The 19991-nt window shown below is 45.6% G+C and overlaps 2 protein-coding genes across 2 annotated transcripts; one reads left to right on the forward strand and one right to left on the reverse strand.

The window, feature by feature from the left end:
- Positions 1-1170: 1170 nt before the first annotated feature.
- LOC134494747 (mas-related G-protein coupled receptor member H-like) lies at positions 1171-13149 on the reverse strand. The gene is made up of 2 exons (XM_063299993.1): positions 13068-13149; positions 1171-1787 (listed from the first exon to the last, which is right to left on the reverse strand). Exons 1-2 carry the CDS (start codon positions 13147-13149, stop codon positions 1171-1173), a joined length of 699 nt encoding a protein of 232 aa, XP_063156063.1.
- A 5461-nt stretch (positions 13150-18610) lies between these two features.
- On the forward strand, positions 18611-19594 carry LOC134494748 (mas-related G-protein coupled receptor member H-like). Its single transcript, XM_063299994.1, has one exon. It carries the CDS (start codon positions 18611-18613, stop codon positions 19592-19594), a length of 984 nt encoding a protein of 327 aa, XP_063156064.1.
- The last annotated feature ends 397 nt before the right edge of the window (positions 19595-19991 follow it).

Consider the following 19991-nt stretch of genomic DNA (forward strand, 5'->3'; position numbering starts at 1 on the left):
GGGCACCAAAAATAGCCCATGCGGCTGCATTCTGGACCAGCTGAAGCTTTCGGATACTCTTCAAGGGTAGCCCCATGTAGAAGGCATTGCAGTAATCTATATGGGAGATAACCAGGGTGTGAGTGACTGTTCGGAGGGCTTCTCGATCCAGGAACGGGCTTAACTGGCACACAACCCGAAGTTGCACAAAGGCCCTCCTGGCTCGACTGCCACCTGCTCTTCAAGCAGGAGTCGTGAGTCCAGGAGAACCCCCAGATTATGCACTGAGTCTGTCTGGGGCAGTGCAACCCCATCCAGAACTAAGGATGACAATTTCCTGGAAGATGAAGCACCATCAATCCACAGCCACTCCGTCTTACCAGGGTTCAGTTCAAGCCTGTTGTTCCCCATCCAGACCCCCACAGCCCCCAGGCACTGAGAAAGGGCAGTCACTGCATCACTTACCTCACACGGGATAGAGATATATAATTGGGTATCATCAGCATACTGATGATACCTCAACCCGTGGTGATGATCTCACCCAGTGGTTTCATGTAGATGTTGAGAACCGAACCCTGCGGCACCCCACAATGGAGGGGTCGAGGGTCGGATCTCTCTTCTCCTATCACCACCGACTGGGACCAGCCATGGAGGAAGGAGGTGAACCAGCGCAGAACTACACCACCCACCCCCAACTCCCTGAGCCGTCCCAAAAGGATACCATGGTCGATGGTATTGAAAGCTGCTGAGAGGTCAAGGAGAGCAAGGATGGATGCACTGCCTCCATCCCGCTCCCACCAGAGATCATCCATAAGTGCAACCAATGCAGTTTCTGTCCCAAATCCTGGCCTGAAACCTGACTGAAAGGGGTCCAGATAATCCATGTCATCCAGGACCCTCTGGAGTTGCAACACCACCACCTTTGGTTCTGACCTGGTTCTGGTACCTACTGTGGCTTCTAGCAGTGGAGAGAAAATGTTTTCTTCCCAGATCTTTTCCCAATATTCATAATGAACTCTAATAACATTCTTTTTCTTCCATGAAAAAAATAAACCTTTTACATTTTATTTCTATGGCAAGAAAAATATTTTTCTACTCAGAAGAGATACTCATCATTAGTGACAAGCTAAAAATATGCTTTTACAGAATATGAGTTAAGTGGGTTTGAACTCTACTATCTGTTCCAGGAGTTTAACCTTCCTTGAAGAGTCTTTGAAAAATGACCTTCAGGCTTTCCTTGGATTGACATTGTTTCTTTCTCCCAACCAGAAAATAGATCACTGGGTTAACACTACTGTTGAGGCAGGCACACAGATTAAAATAGTAATCAAACTCAGGAAATCCAAAGAAATAACTGTTGTCAAAAAAAATATCAATGACCACAGTGATATATAATGGAACAGTAAGAATAAGGAAACAGAGAAGACTAATAAAAATCATCACTAAAAGTCTTCCCCGTTTTTTCTGTTTGGATTTAAGGCTGATTTTGATGAATAGGATCACAGCAGAGGTTGTGATCAGTGGGAAGCAAACCACGGCAGTCACGAGGCAATGAAGATAGTTGATATCACGTTCAGATACAGGTTCCAGAATGTTCTGAATTCCTCCCAGGATGAAACAGAAGATCCACAGGAGGGCGCACACAGCAGGGGACAAGTATCTTGGCCGGGAGCAGCGATGCCAGATTGGGAAGAGGACAGACACACACCGGTCGATGCTGATGGCTGTCACAAGAAATAGACCACTGATATATGTGATGTACAAGAATGATACAAGGATCACCCAGGGAATTCCTGGTGGTATAAAACCTGTAAAAACATGAGTGCAACATATAGCCATAGATATAAGGAACCCGAAGTCAGCAACAGCTAAATTAAGAATCAAGCAGGTGAAAGAGTTTCTTTTAACCTGGAAGCCAAGTAGCCAGATGACAATCCCATTCTCTGGGAGTCCAAGACTGCAGATGATAAATATGACTGACAGTTTGATTGTTTCAGAATAGATGAACTCATTTTGGTAATCATTGGTAATATATTCATAATATTCTTCTGTAGTGTTCATGTTTCCCAGGCTGAAATTCATCAAGAGACGTTGGTAACGCTCCAAAAATCTCTTCTTTTGGAAAGGAAGTTGCTATTAGAAGAAAAGAAGAAGAGTGGATTCAATCATTCCTCAATAATTGTCATATCTTCATCTCTATCTTCCCTGTGGAAAGACTGAGCCAACTTTTTGACCTCTGCCAATAATAATAATAAATACAACAACAACAAGAAGAACACTTTATTAACCTTGTATGCTTCCCAATTCTCAGTGACTCTGGCCAGCTCTCAATGATAAAAAATCAAAGAATTACAATAAAACCAATTAAAAAATATCTCCCACTAGGGAGGGAATTGCTTCTACTATCCACCAAAAGTTATTTTTACCATGTGGAACATGCCTAATTTCACTCTTCAGCTTGCAGGACATGCTTTCTTCAAAGCTTCTTTGCGATAAGGCTCTCCTTTGAAGCTCCGCATGCCCTTTCTGTTCAGTCCTTAGCACTAACTGATGCAGCCTGACCCCAGAGGGGGATCAATGTGCCCCTTGCCAATTTTCCAGTCATTTTGTCCCACCTGAAGCACACTAGGGATGTAAAAGATTACCAAACCAGCTCAGCAAATGCATCTCCTTAGCTTGATGGACATTTGCTTCTAAATGAAGCTCTTTCTGCCCATATCTATGAAGGTCCCTCTCCGTCCCCGTGTTTGTAGGTCATAAAAAAAGGGATTCCTCAGATCAGTTTCATCTACAAAAATTTCTCATGGCTCACCCAGGTATAGAGAGAGTCCCAAATCCCAGGAAATAGTGGCTGAGTTGAAAATTGTCCTATTCCAATTGTATCTTATGATTAAAGGTAAAGATTTATATTGGCAGTTGTTCCGTGTCTAAGCGCACTACAGCCAGTACATCCATTCCACATACTAACATTTGCATTGCTCAGAATTATCAAAGATGGTCACTTGTATCTCCACCATTCTCATAATCCCAAGTCCATGAAGAAATCACCGCTTCCTCCAGCTGACCAAGAAAAGACAAGCTCCCCCCAAACCCCCAAATACAATCTCCCCAGACCTCATCACTAGTTGCTGCTCCACCCTCCAAAACTCCCAGAGGTTGGTGAGAAGAAGAAGGTTACCGTTTCATAGTATTGACGGCTGGAGTGACCGATGATGGCCAAAGCAGAACTTGCAGAGAAAATGTGATGGGTTTTAAGTCCTAGTCAGGGTACTTGTAGTTCCTCAGATGAAGAACTGTAGGTTCCACACATACTGGGCTCTGCTTACAATGTCCAAAATTGAAACTGCCAGATGTATTATTGGATAATTAACAGAATTTAATGTCCAAGTAGCAGGCGATGGTAAGCAGATATTTTGCAGAAAACCTTCTTTCTGTTCTGGGACAGGAAAGCAGATCTTGCTAAAAGCCCCACACTACTAGACATATTCCGTGTCTTGCCTGATCAGTGTGTTACATCATGTGACACAAAGATCTGGTTCTTGTCTTTCCAGATAATCACCAACTGTGAACGTAGAAGGAGGAGACTGCCTCTGAACCTAGGCAGCTGGCAAGAAGAGGGACATCCTTTTTTTTATTTGAACTGGACTGGTCCCCTGATCTGAGAAGTTTTCTCATGAACCTCTGCTCCTAAATCTCTCATCTTCATGCTAAACATGTCACAAATTCCTCTTTGCTTATATCCTTCCTATACTCTGGCTCCTGCAGACTAAGGTGTCAGTTCAAGGGTCTGGATTTATTGTGTTACAAGGGGAGGCCTTCCAAAAGAAGCTGAATGCTCTTACCACACCGCCATGGAGTGATGCTGTCAAATGCCTGCCTCTCTGATCTAAAAATTATTCTGCGTGGCTGACCAGCACATGAACCCCCGTCTGAGGCTAGCCTTTTCTTGGCACTTTCCTGTTTTACCCCAAGGAACCTTCTGCTGCCTCTCTGCACTGGGAGACACGGGAGATAAGATTCCTGTGGTTTCTGCTTTTAAATAAACTTCCTTTTATTGCTAACAACATAATTGACCCATCACTCTCCCTAGTCATGTATCTAATGTCCCATTCTCATCAATCAATTTCCCACACTCAGTGCAGGGAGCAACAGTTATTCCCCATTCCTGCACTCGTGTTTTTGCTGATGTAAATAACTAAATGTCCATTCGGTGGTCAATCACCCCAGCACTGTTTCCCAGTTCCAGATAGAATGGTGGAGTTTTGGGCTACAAAAGTGTGTACCAAAAGACCCCTAAGCATGAGTGTGAGCCTTGGTGTTGGCCTTTTCCACCATGTTTGTTGGAGTCGATCAGGAGCCAATAAAGCTTTGCTGGTTGCATTTATTTTATCTACTGTTGTCCATTCTTCTTCTGGAATCAGAACTGCAACTGACTCAGCTGGGGAGGCTCTTGTATAATCTCTGGTAACTATCAAATTATATCAATTATTTCTGATGGGGGGGCAGTTAACTCTACCCCTCTAATATGGGATGGGGAGGTAACTTTCTCCTACCAAAACATCAACATCAAACTTAACAGGGCTCAGCAACATGCTCTCTACCAAGATCACACTTGGGTGTGAAATGTGACTGCACCAGATTCTTCAAAATGGCAATGTAACCATTGCAGCAAATATGTGGGACACCTACAGCGGTAAAGGTAAGTAGTTTGATAATCTTTCAAGCTTCACGGCATCGTAATATATGGAAAACATTCTCTTAACCGAATAGAGGGGCGGACATATGTACTCTATCCAAAAGTTCCATCTCAGAAATCCAGATCTCAATGAGATAAAGAACAGCTTTAATGATGATTACTACAAGTGCTCTAGAGGGGAGATGAAACCTTTTTCCACTGCATTTCATGGATTTAATTATATCCTCCCCAGCTTCTACTTGCTTTGTTAGAATAAACCTATAGATTGTTTATTTCTTCTTCTTTATTTCTTTATTTAATTTTTATCCCACCTTTAGTATTTTTATAAATAAGTCAAGGAAGCAAACATACCTAACAGTCCTTCCTCCTCCTCTTTTCCTCACAACAACAACCCTGAGGGTGAGTTGGGCTGAGAGAGAGTGACTGGCCCAACTCACCCAGCTGGCTTTCATGCCTAAGGCAGGACTAGAACTCTCATACCATGCCTGATTGGCTCTTGGGCTGAGTGAGAGCAACTGGCCCAAGGTCACCCAGCCAGCTTTCATGCCTAAGGCGGGACTAGAACTCTCATACCACGCCTGATTGGCTCTTGGGCTGAGTGAGAGCAACTGGCCCAAGGTCACCCAGCCAGCTTTCATGCCTAAGGTGGGACTAGAACTCTCACTCTCCGGGTTTCTAGCCCAGCACCTTAACCACTAGGCCAAACTGGCTGTCTTTTATTTATTTGTTTGTGTGTTTGTTTATTGTGGCTTATTCTAGTGGAAGAGGCCACCACTGTCAATGTGCCAATATTTCAACAAGAAAATAGAGTTTAGGAAAAAATAATAAATCAACTGCATGCCTTTATTATGATCTGCCAAGTTTTACTCTATTCCCATTTTTTTTAGATCATGACAATCACATTAGCCTTGCTCAAGCCAGGAGCTCCAAGGGTGAGCCCTGAAAGACGCATGAGGCAGATCTCCCATAGTTTGCTGTGGGAAATGCCCTGAAGTTGTTTTCCCCCATATTTCTGCATGCTCTTGGAGTGAACTCCCATCAAAAACTTCTAGGCCATGGACCCACACAGGACATCCCAGCACCAAACAAGGAGAAGGAGAGAGGCCAAAACTGAGAGAATGTGCCATCTATCTCAACTTCTCCCTCCAGCTATTCTTTAAAGTAGGTAAGGCCAAGCCTGTAGTAGTGTGTGATTAGGTTGAACGTCAAGGCTTAGAATTTAGAAAATGGGGTATGGTATCAAAGCTTGCTAATTACTACAGTGTGCAGGATTTCCTTCTTTGACTTTCTTGGAGTACTTATTATTTATTTTGTTAGATTTCCACTAAAGAAGAAGTTTTTTTTTTTTTGCTCTCTAATGAATTCTGCCCCATGAGTTTTAGCTGTCAGGGCATGTACTATCCCACAAAAAGAAGCAAGTAGGACCAAAAACCCTTTGGGTCCCACAGTAAGCTTCCTGCCTGAGGCCACTTGTCTGTTGTGTGATTGACCACAGAGTGCCCAGGACCTGAGCAGTCCCTTCAAGTTGGGAACTCAGAGGAGGAGTGTTGTGAGACCTTAATGTGACAAGGCAGAGTCTAGACAGCTCCCTTTCAGAGACGGTTTAAGTAGGATCCCTGCACTGAGCAGAGGATTCAACTGAATGGGTCATATGATCTCTTTAATAGGATGATCTGATTCTGGAGAGAATTCAGAGAGATGCTGGGGTTCCCAAACCTTCTTCAGTTTTGCCGCAATAAGTTGAAAAAAGGGGGGGGGAATGCTCCTCAGACCCTTTTCAACACTTGTCTCAACAGCCAATAAAAGAGCATGATCTTCCTGTAATCTGGTAAGAAAAAATGGATGAGGCCACTGCATTTTAAGTAGGTTTATTGAAATATCATTTTCCAGCAGATAATCTGAGGCACACCAGTGCTTTGCTGCAAAAGACCATATGCTGTCCCTAATGGACCATTTTCTCTGAACATCCTTCCATCCCTCAAAGAGTGATTATCACATACGTACTTTCTGCTCATGGATTGTTAAGATTAATGATCAACCTTGCCTTCCAGGTATGTAAGAATTTTCCCAAGTTACTGCTTACTGAATAAGCAGCCGTGGTATCCTTGTTCTGCATTATTGCTGTTTGAAAGAAACTCATGAAGTCTAGCAAAAACAAATTAATTTGGATCCATAAGTGGCTACCAATAATCTATTCACAATCTAAATTTCCAAACCTTCTTCAGTTTTGCCCCAACAAGCTTCCCTTTCTCCTACAACTTCCTTCTCCTTCAGTGTGGCTTCACTGTCTCAATATACTCCTAACAAGCTCTTTTCTTCCTGGTTCTGACCTACTCTGAACCCCAAATTCACCTTTCCCTGCACCTGGATCAGATCCATGTCAGTGGTATCATGCTTCCCACCATGTCCTTTCTCCTTCAGCAGGGACATCTAGCAATTATTACATTCCTTATTTGGGAAAAAGTCATGGAGTCAAATTTTGGTAGAAAGTAGGTTGGGGAACCCTGTTGGGTTTTTATTAACTGAGACTAATGTGTAGAACAGATACACATTATGGGACTTTTCCTTTCTAGAGAATTAGGTGTGATCATTAGAATTGGAAGACCAACAGACATTTATAAACATGGAAGAAAATATGGAATTTAAAGAATCACTCCAGGACATAGGTGTGACAGCTCTTAATATGGGGGAGAGGGGATGACCTTTCCTTCTGCTGCATCGAATTGCTAGCCCCTTTCTATGAAATAAGGCATTCTTCCCAGATTTGGGATTGCTCAAGGGAACCAACCAATGATGACTTTCCACCTTGGGGTTGGTCAGCTAGAGGAAGCCATGATTTGGTCATGGATTTCTCTGAGTGTTGAGATTGGTGGAGTTCAAAATCTCCGTGGCCCTGTCAGTCTGGGGATGCGAGGACGTGGAGAGTGCCTGTTTGGTGCCAGTCAATTTCAAAAATGATTTCCAAAATTGGGAAGTAAACTGTGTCCCGCAGTCGCTGACCAAGTGGGAGGGTCTACCATGGAGACAGTAGATGTGATGTAAAAAGAGGCATGCCAACTGCTGGGCAGATGGGATGGATGCACATGGAATGAAATGGGCTTGTTTGGGAAAAAAATCTTTGACCACCCAAATGACAGTTTTCTTCTGACTGGGAGGAAAATCAACAATAAAATCCATAGAAATCTCGTCCCAGGGATGGGAGGGGCTTGCCACAGGCTGCAGAAGCCCTTGCGGCTTCCCCGCCTTACACTTAGACATCACACAAACAGGGCATGAAGCCACATAGTCTTTGACATCTCATCTTAAGGTGGGCCACCAAAATTGATGGTGGAGTAAATGCAAGGTTTTGACAAACCCAAAGTGACCAGCCAGTTTGTCATCATGGGAATGCTGCAAAATATGAGCCCTTAAAACCTCAGGCACATAAAGGCGGTGAGCCATCCATGGCAGGCCGTCATCAAAAGAAACTTTGTCTTTATTAGCTAGCAACCAAGTGTCAGATTTCAGGACTTGGAGAAAGTCCTTCCGCAATTGGCAAGGAATGTCGACCTTTGGCTTTGCAGAAGGCGTCTGGGGCGGTGCCATTTGCGCATGGGTCTGGCTGCGGGTGACCGCAACCAAGCCCAGTTGTGGTTCAGTGAGAACAGTCCCAACCACATTGTCCACTTGGTCGATGTCCTGAGGTAAACAGGACAATGCATCAGCCAAAAAGTTCTTCTTGCCCGGGATAAATTTCAACCAGAAGTCAAAGTGACTGAAAAACTGAGCCCAGCGAATTTGTTTAGGGCTGAGGTGCCGGGGGGTGCGGAGGGCTTCCAGGTTTCTGTGATCGGTCCACACCTTGAAAGGGCATTTAGCGCCTTCCAGGAGGTGACGCCAGGCGTCCAAAGCGGTTTTCACAGCAAAAGCCTCCTTCTCCCAAACATGCCACCAGTGCTCAGCCTCAGAAAACTTTCTGGACAAATAAGCGCAGGGTTTTAGGTGACCGTCAGAATCACTTTGCAACAATATTGCTCCAACTGAGAAGTCAGAAGCATCAACTTGGACCACAAAGGGGCAGTCAGGATCGGGGTGCTGTAGGATGGGCTCAGCTGTGAAGAGGGTTTTTAACCTCTTGAACGTGGCCTGACACTCAGGCATCCAATTCAGCACTGCCCCAGGGTGTTTCACCTTGTGTGTTTCCCCCAAGCCCTTGGTATGGAGCAAATCAGTCAGGGGTAAAGCAATTTCAGCAAACCCCTGGATAAACTGGCGATAATAATTGCTGAACCCGAGGAAGCTTTGTAATTGCCTCCGGGTGCGGGGACGTTCCCAACATAAAATCGCTTGAACCTTTCCAGGGTCCATTTCAATGCCCTTATCAGACACCCTATAACCCAGATAGTCAAGTTGTGTTTTGTGAAACTCACATTTGGAAAGCTTGGCATTCAGTTTGGCATTTCTGAGTTTGCTTAACCTGGTTGAGGAGGCGTTCGTGTTCCTCCTCGGTTTCAGTGTAAATGAGGACATAATCTAAGTAAACCAAAACCCCTTAAACAAATGATCATGTAAGACTTCATTAATCAACTGCATGAAGACTCCTGGTGCCCCTGCCAAGCCAAATGGGAGGACTTTGTATTGAAATGAGCCTAGTGGGCAATTGAAGGCTGTTTTCCACTCATCCCAAGCTTTTATGCGAATGTGAAAGTAGGCTTCGCAGAGATCTAGCTTGGAGAAAATTTTGCCCTTTGATAGATGAGCTAACATGTCTTTGATTAAGAGGAGAGGGTACTTGTTGCATATTGAGATGGAATTTAACCCCCGATAGTCCGTACAGAGCCGAAGTGTGCCATCTTTCTTTTCCCTGAATAGCACAGGAGCCCTCACTGGGGAATTAGCCAGTTCAATAAACCCCCTTGACAAATTTTTGTCAATAAAGTCCCGTAAGGCCCCAAGCTCCTTCTGAGTCATCAGATAAATTTTTGGCTTGGGCAATTGAGTGTTGGGCACCAACTCTATTGCACAGTCAGTCTTCTGATGGGGGGGGGGGGGCAGCTGATCTGCTTCCACTTCCCCAGAGACGTCTGCAAAGCCTCGGTATCAATCGGGCAAGCCTTCTAAGGGTGCCAAGCTGGGGCACAGCATGGCGATCGCGGCCCTTCTCACTCCCACATGTGAAGCTCTCTCCGGTGCAGGAGCTTGGTAAAACCCATCCTTAAAAGTCACAGTCCTGTGCTCCCAGTTTATTTATGGGTTTTGCATAGTCAACCAAGGAATCCCCAGCACCACCAAGGGATTGCCAACAGGAGCCACTTTAAATTTTAAAGCCTCCCTGTGGCTGCCCATTTGCATTGCGACAGTTCCAGTGAAATGGGTTGCCGGGCCCCCTCCCGCCAGTGACCCATCCAATTGGGTAAAGATCAAAGGCTGCTGGAGGGGAAAGCTAGGCAAGTCCAAAGCAGCAACCAAATCAGGGTGGATGAGACACCTGGAACACCCAGAGTCAACTAGAGCCCAGACTTCCGTAGACTTAGTGCGGGAGCCCAATTTCACTTTCACTGTTAAAGTGGGGCAATCGGAACTCACCATAGAGTCTTCACGCCCGTCCTCCTCCACCTGCCCGCCGGCACTTTTCAGGGCAGGTGGCTGGCGTTTCCCGCCGGCTCCTTAGAGGCAGCCTCAGCCTCTTCGAAGAAGTAAAGCTCTTCCTCCTCATTGGCTGCTCCCTTGGCTGCTGTCCCCTGTTGCAAAGGGGGGGGGGCGATTTGGCTGGTGCCTTTGCCGCTCGAATGGCCCCCTTGGCTTTTGGGCAGTCTGCTGCTCAGTGGCCTTCCTTTCCACATTGGAGACACTGACCCCACATGTAGCGCCGACCTCTCTCCTCTTCCCAGGCCCTGTAGCCTGGCCAGGCAGCAGTTGCGGCACTTCTGGGTCCCCTCATGGTGGCTGGTGGTCTCTCAGCTCAGCTGGTTTGCATGAAAGTTTGCTGGGCATGTTCAGCCTTCCCTGCCAGACAGATCCACTCATGCAACGACTCTGGGTCATCTCTACACGGCGCCCATTTTAGGATGTCCCGACTGAGCCCCTCTTTAAACCATTCTATAAGGGTTGACTGAGACCAATCGGGAATTTTGCCGGCCAAAGCTTTAATTTCCAGGGCATAATCGGCTACCAACATCTGGCCCTGGCTGAGGTCCCTCAGTGCTTTCTTAGCTCTTGTCTTGGCCAAAGGATCCTCAAAATGCAGCTTTAACGCCAGCATAAAGTCTTCGAAATACTCGAGATCAGGGGAGTCAGCCTCAGTTAATTGTACATACCAATCAGCCGCTCTATCCTTTAACTTGGTGGCAATTGCCATTATCTTAGCCTCTTCAGACTGGAAACATTGTCCACATTGCCGCATGTAACTCTTTGCATTAGTGAGGAAGAAAGATAGCTTGGTTGGATCTCCGTCAAATTTGACAGAAAAGTCCTTCACTCCCCCTCCTGCTGAAGCAGAACCAGCGGCTGCTTGGGTGGTGGGGCTCCGGGACATGGTAGTTTCCCCTCTGCGAGGCGGAGATCCAGCCCGGAGCCACCTCCTCCCTCACTCCACCGGCGGTTTGGGTGGAAGGATGGGGGATGGTTGCACGAAGCTGGGGCCTCCGTCGTGCCTTCCCTGCCCAGCCAATGATAAAGACAGGTTTTTTAACATAAACTCCATCGATTCTATTTTGGCCTCAATCACTCTCAGCCTTTCAGGGGTTTGAGATTCCTCCCTCCTTGTCCCATTAGGCCGTCTCCCCATTGCTACTGTGGGGGAACCCACATCTGGGGTCAGTGGGAACCGGGTCTTCCAGGATGCCTGGGACACCCCCGGCAGGGGTTTCTCCATCGCCGCCCAAGTGATCAGCGCCACGGGCGATTCACTCCGTCCCGGTTACTCTGGTTCTCCCCCCTTGCTGGATTCCTCCAGCTCAGGGCTGGACCCCGAATGCTTCAGGTGGTATGAAAGTTCGGAGGGAGGGGGGTCAGTTCTCCACTCGAGACCATCGACTCGGGCACCGAACTAGCCAGCTCCTCAAGTCCTCCGATTGTGAGTTTCGACTCAGCCATCGTTAACTAACTTCCCTTGCAAGAATGAATCTTGGTAGGAGCTAACGGTATACTTTGGTAATTCTCAGCTTTATGTAATGGTTGCCTATTCTAAAACATTCTCAGACTCATAAGCAGGAATACAAAGATATCTGATTTATTAAAGAATAGCATGCAGGTACAAAGAAAGCTGAGAATGATGAAAGTGCACCAAAATCACACTTAAAACCCCTGATGCAAATGAAATCCCTCCCCCCGTAGAACCGTCTCAAGTGCACAATCCCAGGTGCTTCTAACAAGTTCTGCTGATCCGTGAGAAACAGACCTTGAACACAAAAGATAACCCAAACACATTCCATTGAAACAAACATAGATACAGAACGGAGCGCAAGGTTTCACAGCAGCTCCCTCCCAACTAGAAACGCGCATCAGCGCCTTGGCATGTGAAATGTTACGATGTACATTGCACATTGAAACATGTGAACATGACAGGGTGGCCCAAATGTATTGTTTGGAAAAATTACGGTAAAGAAAATAAAGAAATAAAGAAACCCAAATGAGTTAGAACATAAGAAATACTGTAATGATTGCCTATCCTAACAGAGTCAGACTCACAAGCAGGAACTTAATGATATCTGATTTATTGTAAGAATAGTATGCAAATACAGAGAAAGCTGAGAATGAATAAAAGCGTGCCAAATAAAACTAAAAACCCTTGGCTCAAAACATAATCCCTCCCCTTGCTCGGCCGTTGCAACCACCCCCCTCCCAGGTGCTGTTAATCGTTTTCCACTGATCCTGGGAAAGTAACCTTGAACACATGAGATAACCCAAACACATTCCAAACCAGCAGCCAACAGATAACGACTCCCCGAGGTGGAATCCTCCTCCCTCCCGAGATCAAACACGGATCAGGTAAATGACATGCGAAACGTTACGATGTAGCAGGAACATTGAAACGGTGAACATGACAAATACATTCTTATTGTAATTGTAAGGTTTCAGACTGCTTCTGACTCTGAAAATGAAACTTATTCAGAGTCAGAAGGGGAAAACGAAACCCAATAGGATAGGTTTGGGGAAAGTGAACAAGGAAGTGACTCAGCAGAGCAGGAGAACTGGCAGACACTGATTGGACAAGCCATGGAGGAGAATTTGAATTCTCCAATCAGCGCTTGGGACAGGACAGCTCAGAAGCGCTTGAATGAGAAAGCAACCTGATTGGCTGCCGGAGAGAAAAGACACGGAAAGGATTGGCATAAAAGGAAGATGCTCGAAGAGCAAACTGCCGGAGACAACTGATCCTTCAACCTCACAGCAGTTGCAGAAAATTCCTTACCTACGTCGGAAGCCTTGCCTATAGCCAGAGTGGAATCAGCACCAGAGTCTTCTACCTCCACAGATTCGCCTTCTGCATCCATCACTCCAGCTGAGCCTCTTCTTGAAGTTCCTGCAGAGCACAGTCTCACATTCAGCTCCAAGCCTCGTTGCAATGCTCCTGTGTGATCCAGCTATACTTCCAGATTCAAGCATTGCCTAGATTCTCCAGTCCAGTCCAGCCTAGTCTTGCTCCCAGTCTTCAGTCCTGCTTAGATTCTCCAGTCCAATCTTGCCTCCAGTTCTCAGCCTTGCTAAGATTCTCTAGTCCACTCCAGCTTTGTTTTGAGTTCTCAGCCTTGCCTGGAATCTCCAGTCCTGTTCAGCCTTGCTTCTAGTTCTCAGCATTGCCTAGGTTTTCCAGTCCAGCCTAGCTTAGTCTCCAGAGTCAAGCCTTGTTTATTGGTTCCAGTCCAGACTCGCCTAGACTCCGTGTTCCAGCCTGATCCACTCCTGCCAATCCACAGTACCTTACCGCCAGAACCTATGTTGCCACATGCCCTAGCTTCACCAAGTCTGACCACATTAATCAAAGAATTAGCCGAGTCCAACCTTGCTGATCTGCCACAGTCTGATCCTACAGCCTTGCCTGTTCATCCATTATTGCCTCGGTGGTCTTGAATGAAACTGGTTACCTTATTTATTTACCAAACAATGCTGATGTAAATAGTTGTTTTTAATAAAGAGTTTGTTAGTAAATCTGCCTGGGTGCCTCAAAGTCTGAACAGGACAGTTATCGACAATTAAAGGCCTGACAAAAGTTACCAAATTCTTAGAGATTCAGACAAGAGAATTAGGGGACGAATGTGACTCCCAAGGCTAGAAGTTCCACAGACTGGGATTTGTAATACTTTGGATTCCCAATTGTTCAACAATAGCAACGTGATTCTCTAGCGATATAGATACACACTAAATTAGAAGAGAATGTCTGTAGCTCAGGGTTGAACAGTGGAGTCTTTGGTGTGCCCTCAGCTTGGTTGTTTGTTTCCAGACATTTCATTGCCAGACTAGGTAACTTCATCAGTGCACGGATGTTGTTACCTTCTAGGGGAATGAAACGTCTCCAGGCAAACTACCAAGCTCAGAGACGACCAGAGACTCCACACATTAATTTATATTTTGGAATGAAGAAAGTTCACAAGAACTGGGAGTGGAATTCCATCTGTTAAAGGCCTGTCACCTCCATTCAATTCTGATATTCATAACAAATCTGGGGGTCGGCGGTCCTCTTGTTTTTAAAAAGCATTGTCTTTCAGTACTCTTTGCTTGCTCATAGCTAGAATCCAATGTGGAGTGTTTGTGAGCGTGCGAGAGGGGGTCGGGGAGTGTCCGAGGGTGCGGGGAACATATGAGGGGTGTGCGAGAGGTGAGCAGGTCAGAGAGGGTCCATAAGAGGCATGGGTCAGGCAGGGTACAAGGCGGTGCATGGGAGGGACTGTGTGTGTCAGGGAGGTTGTGTGAGTGTGAGAGAGAGATGCAGTGTGGATCAGGGAGGGCTGGGGAGGGTGCATGAGAGGCATGTGTCAGGGAGGGTGCAAGGGGGCACTTGAGAGACGCTGTGTCAGTCAGGGAGTGTGTGTGATGGTGCACTAGAGAGCGTGGGGGAGGTATGGCAAGGGTCAGGGAGGGTGCGCAGGAGTGCACGGGTTGCTGGAGTGGCATGAGCACACAGGGGCTGGAGGAGTGAGCATGGGGGCGAGAATTACCCCAGCAACCTGTGACCATCCCTGCCTGCTTCCCCTTTGACTTTCTGGGGAAGGCAGCTGGGAAGGTTGCAAATGATGATCACATGATCGTGGGGTGCTTGGCAACTGTTGTTAAGTGCCAATGAGTTGCCAAGCACCCAGATGACAATCACGTGACTGTGGGGATGCTGGGACAGCCAGAACTCCAAGAACTGGTTGTTAAAGTGCCGTCGTAAGTTTGCACGTCGCTGAATGAATGGCTGTAGGTCGAGGACTACCTGCATTTCCAGTCTGATGGAGAAATATGCCAACCAATCAGGGGACCATTTCACAGGATTCAGACCAGAGACAGTTCTGCAATATCTGGAGGCAACAGGATTCCTCTCTGCAGCAGGACTGACGGAACACGTTTCCCCTTTCGGTCTGAATCTCTGAATCTGGCTGAGTTTCGACTATTGGTAAAAGGCTGTGGGTCCTTCCCAGTTCCGTTTACACCCAGCTCACTCCCGGTGAAGCCCTGAATCCAGATCGGAGCAGGCACAATTCAGCTACTCAGAAATATAGCTGGAAGTTTCCTTCCTGAACATGAGGAAACACAAACGCTCTTAGTTGGGGAAAAGGGATGAAAAGATGGTCAAAAGCAGAGAAACACTTGAAATCAGGCAAGAGATGACTGAAGGGGAAGGGGAAGGGGAACAGCCAGAAAAGGGATCAAATCCATATACTGCACACCTCCCAGTGGCTCTGGACAGGTCACAAGGGTCTTCAGGGCCCTCCCAAACACCCGCAGGGTGCGGGCAAACTGCAAGAAAGGAGAGACGACTTGAAATCAGCCATTTCCATGATCTGTACTGTGTATCTGCTGATGCCTGTCCAAAGGCACAGAGTTTCAAGAGCCCCCGAAATTACCAGGGACGCTCCCAAGCGAAGGGGCCTCTGTCTTTCCCAGCTTCAACCCTTTTATGTACATAATCGTAGCAGAATGGAGACAGAAAGTAGGACACCAGGTGATCTTTCCTCTGTCCTATGTCCTATGACGGAAACCATTTGGCAGATGGGCATGAGGGACCCCACACACGCAGCCTGTGAAAGGCTAAACCAGGCTAACAGGGCAGAATTGCTCTCCTCGCCTGGGGGGGGTCCCAGGATGCTGACTTGATGGCCCTTGGTGGGGAAGGATTCTCACAACAGGCTTTGGGCCCAACACCTTTGCCATGACCCCTCCAGGAGCACTGGCAGAAAGGAACCCCCAGGCGGGAAGTTAAGCTTTCCCGGCATCACCCCTGTATTTCTAACGATGAAAGAGGGGAAATGAGCACTAAGGAGAAGACCGTATCAGAACAAAAGAGCAGAGTGTACAGTGGGAGGACTGTGATCTGCTGGGTCTTCTCCTCAGTGGTCCAAGTAAGATTTATCAGCTGAGAAATCCAACCGTCAGTGATGTTTGCTCTTTGGTCTTCCCACGTCAGTCAGCTAAGGGTGTCTCTAATCAGAGCTTCTTACAAGAAATATACTCTGCCTGTTCCCAAAAGGTTTTGTTCAGAAAAAGCCACTACACTTCCTGAGCAGTGCTTGGAAATTAACTCTGCCTGACTTGACTTTTGATTGCATTAGCTGCCATTTTATATGCTGTATTGAGCACCCACCTTCATCTCTATATTTGTGCAAAACATGCACAAATCCACCCTTTTCACATCTAAATGGAGATGAGGTTTGGTTTCCCAGTAGGATGAGACCATCTCTAGCAATTCTCAGATTGTTTAATTCAAATTAATGGGGTCTTATTGGTAGAATCTTCTGCAATCCATTGATAACTGCTGTTTGGCTTCTTGTTAATTGAGGCTTTGCCAGAACAGATACAAGTTGTGGACATTTTTTCCTCTCTACAGATCGAAAGAAGCGTCATTCCATGGCATAGGAGTGAGAATTTTCAGCTTCTTCCTGATGGCCTTCCAATGTGCCCCAGGAATTCTATACACATCACTCAAAACTACATTCTGCATGAATTTGATAACGGTGCAAACAAACAGGACCTAGGGCAGCTTTTAGTGTTGAGATAAGAGATGAGAGATTTTGGCGGAGAAATTCATGATAAAATTTCTCAGATAAGGAAGCCAGTCACAGAGATATATATAAAATATCCCCTTTCCTTGCTAATGGCCCAGGTTCATTGCCAGTACCCTCCTCCTACATTTCCTGTGGGTGATTATCTTAAGAAGCAAAAGGGCCACACCTTTGTGTCACACGATGCTACCTCCTGATTAGGCAAGGCACAGAGTTTGTGTGCAGCTCTTAGACTTTCTTTTCATGCCAGCAGCAAAGGTGCTCCATGTTTTCCGCCTGAGATTCATCATCACCTCCTCTTCTGGCACTGAATCCTGTGCCTTGTAGAAAAACACATCTGAAGATTTCTGCTCAGGATCTACTTCCAGGTATATCAAACTCTGCAGTCAGTACTTGGAACATTATAACTCAAGGACGGGGTAAATTCAATCCACTTTCCTTCTGTCGATGAGCTCTCCGAACTTCATCTAAAAAGGACTAAAAATCCACCACATTTTGTCTGCAGGTTCTGCCAGCCCCAGTCGCTTCAGCCCTCAAGACCGTGACACAATAATCTTCTCCTCACAAACTTGGGGGACCCGGGACCACGACTTTCAGGTATTTTGGAAGGGTTAATCTGATCCAGGGACATGCCAATACAGTCATAGCCATTCCTTCAGTAGCTGTATCTTTCTCTACCTGAGGTCAGAATGTTTCTTCCCATCTTTATAGGCTGATAGTCACACCAATCTCAATTGACTTTTTCTGGTTTGAACTCATTTTCCAACATAATTGCAGCCATCAGAACAGAATGATACAAGTATCTCTCATGCCATTAAACTGTCCGAAACCCACAGCTGCAGAGGTTGAAGTCTCAAGACGCTCCACCATTTTCGTTTTAGCTCACCCAATATCCTTTTTCATCCTTTTTCTTCTTCTCTTCCTTATGAAAATTTATGCCATTTGTTTGTGCATCAGCTTCGGGATTCCCACTTAATCCCAGAAAGTCTGCACACACACACATACAGGAAATCGTGTACACTTAAGTAGATTAAGGTGGGGTGTTTGTATGTATATTTGTTTTTGTTTTTTTGTCTCTGTGTTCCTTTTTTGGGGAGGGGAATATATGTGTCTCTGTAAAGTGTGTAATCTGTCCATCTCTCCCTTGGCTGGAACCCTTCTCTCAGGTCATCTCCTAACTCCTGGTCTCAAGTCAGATATGACTCTCTCCCCACAGAGATTACTCCCAATGGAGAACGAGTCTTCTCTTTTTGGACCTCTCTTACTCCATCCGTCTTATACTCCAGGCACCGTCCACCATGCTCAAACTGTACAAGCATTGGGGAAAATGCTTCCTTACATAGTTACCAACATTCTTTTAGTTTGGCTTTATAGCTCACATGGGGATTTTTAATGTAACAGAGCAATGGTGGCAAAATGGTAGAGAGGACTTTGCGGAACTTCAGTATATTGAAACCATCCAATACCATCCAATACCAAATACATTTAAAGATATTGATGGAAAAACGTGGAGGCAGGAACACATTTGTATTCCCCCACCATCACATTAGGAGTAGTAACAAACAGGTCAAGGAGTTGGCTAATTCCTTAGGCCAAGTCCCTCAAGCTGTCCACACAGGAGGTAGAAATGAAGAAATGACAAGATTGGTGTTATTTAGGAGGTTGGAATGACTGAATCCACTCTCTTTGTTTTTTCCTCTAAAAGGAACTTTTATTCAAAAGGAAGAGATTTTCAGAAGATTACACAAGCTTATCCATGAACTCCAGCCTGGGAGATCGGGATGCTTTTGCAAAATATTATGGATACCACAATACCAATGACTCATATAGGTATGCGGAAAAGACAATCTATTCTGAATTAGGATGGATTATTTTGATATGCCTTATTTTAATTACCTGTTGTACTGGATTTGTGGGCAATGGATACGTCATCTGGCTACTTGGCTTCCAGATAAAGAGGAACGCTTTCACCACATTCGTCCTTAATTTGGCCATTGCTGACTTTGGGTTCCTTATACTTACAGCTCTGCGTTACATCAACAAAGCTACTGATATTACAGAAGACTATATTTTCAACTTTATCTGTGCATTTTTCTACCAGATCATGTACATCAATAGTCACTTTCTTCTGACAGCCATCAGCATCGACCGGTGTGTGTCTGTCCTCTTCCCAATCTGGCATCGCTGCTCCCAGCCAAAATATTTGTCCCCTGCTGTGTGTGCCCTCCTCTGGATCTTCTCCTTCCTCCTGGGTGGAATTCACAACATTATGCTATTCATGGGAGTTTTTGAATATTACCACCTCCCTAGTCTCCATTACCTGGTGACTGCTGTGCTTTGCCTGCCATCGATCGCAGTCTCTACTGTGATTCTTTTCATCAAAATAGGTCTTAAATCCAAACAGAAAAAACGGGGACGGCTTTTACTGATGATCTTAATTACTCTTCTCTGTTATCTCATCCTTGCTTTTCCATTAAATGTCTCTAGGGTGCTTGTTTGGCATTTTAGAATCAGAACTTCCCCTAGACTGCCATTTTTGATTATTATGCTGTGTTCCTGCCTCAACAGTAGTATTAATCCAGTGATCTATTTTTTGTTTGGGAGAAGGAAGCAAGCTCAATCCAAGGAGGGCCTGAAGATCATTTTGCAAAAGGTCTTCAAAGAAGGGGAAGCTCCTGGAGCGACAGAGAAGAGTTCAAATCCAGCTCCTCTGCATTTCTTTCTGAGGAATCTTGAATAAGATTGCATTTAAGGCTATAATCTGATGGCCATACTGAACCTCTTTGAACACATTGGCTCTTTCATCTGAATAGACAGATAAAAGACTGCATTTCAAGACACGTATGCATTAGTTCATAACTAATTCTCTGCAGGATCACTGCGTGACCTTTGTAAAGAAACCAGTTTCTTTTGCTTGCGAAAAATAAGAGTTTTACAAATACAGGGAAGGCATCAAGACCCCACTCCTCCCCTTGTTTAGAAATGTCTCCCAAAGCTAATTAATTTCTGAAATGAATCAACAATAAATAAAATTCAAATAGAAGCAATTTGAATCCAATTCCAATTCAGCAATCGACGGTGAGGCTTTCACCCCTGAGCTAAATAGGAAAGAGCAAGAGAGACGGTTGTCACGCATA

This window comes from Candoia aspera, chromosome 3 (genome assembly GCF_035149785.1).
Source record: "Candoia aspera isolate rCanAsp1 chromosome 3, rCanAsp1.hap2, whole genome shotgun sequence".
In the NCBI taxonomy this organism is placed as follows: domain Eukaryota; kingdom Metazoa; phylum Chordata; class Lepidosauria; order Squamata; family Boidae; genus Candoia; species Candoia aspera.

Coding starts and splice junctions, on each gene's coding strand:
- LOC134494747 (XM_063299993.1), bottom strand. CDS start 13,149: ATGGATGCAGAAGGCGAATCTGTGGAGGTAGAAGACTCTGGTGCTGAT. Junction 1,788..13,067: donor AGGCAAGGCTTCCGACGTAG/GTAAGGAATTTT, acceptor ATGTTTTTACAG/GTTTTATACCACCAGGAATT.
- LOC134494748 (XM_063299994.1), top strand. CDS start 18,611: ATGAACTCCAGCCTGGGAGATCGGGATGCTTTTGCAAAATATTATGGA.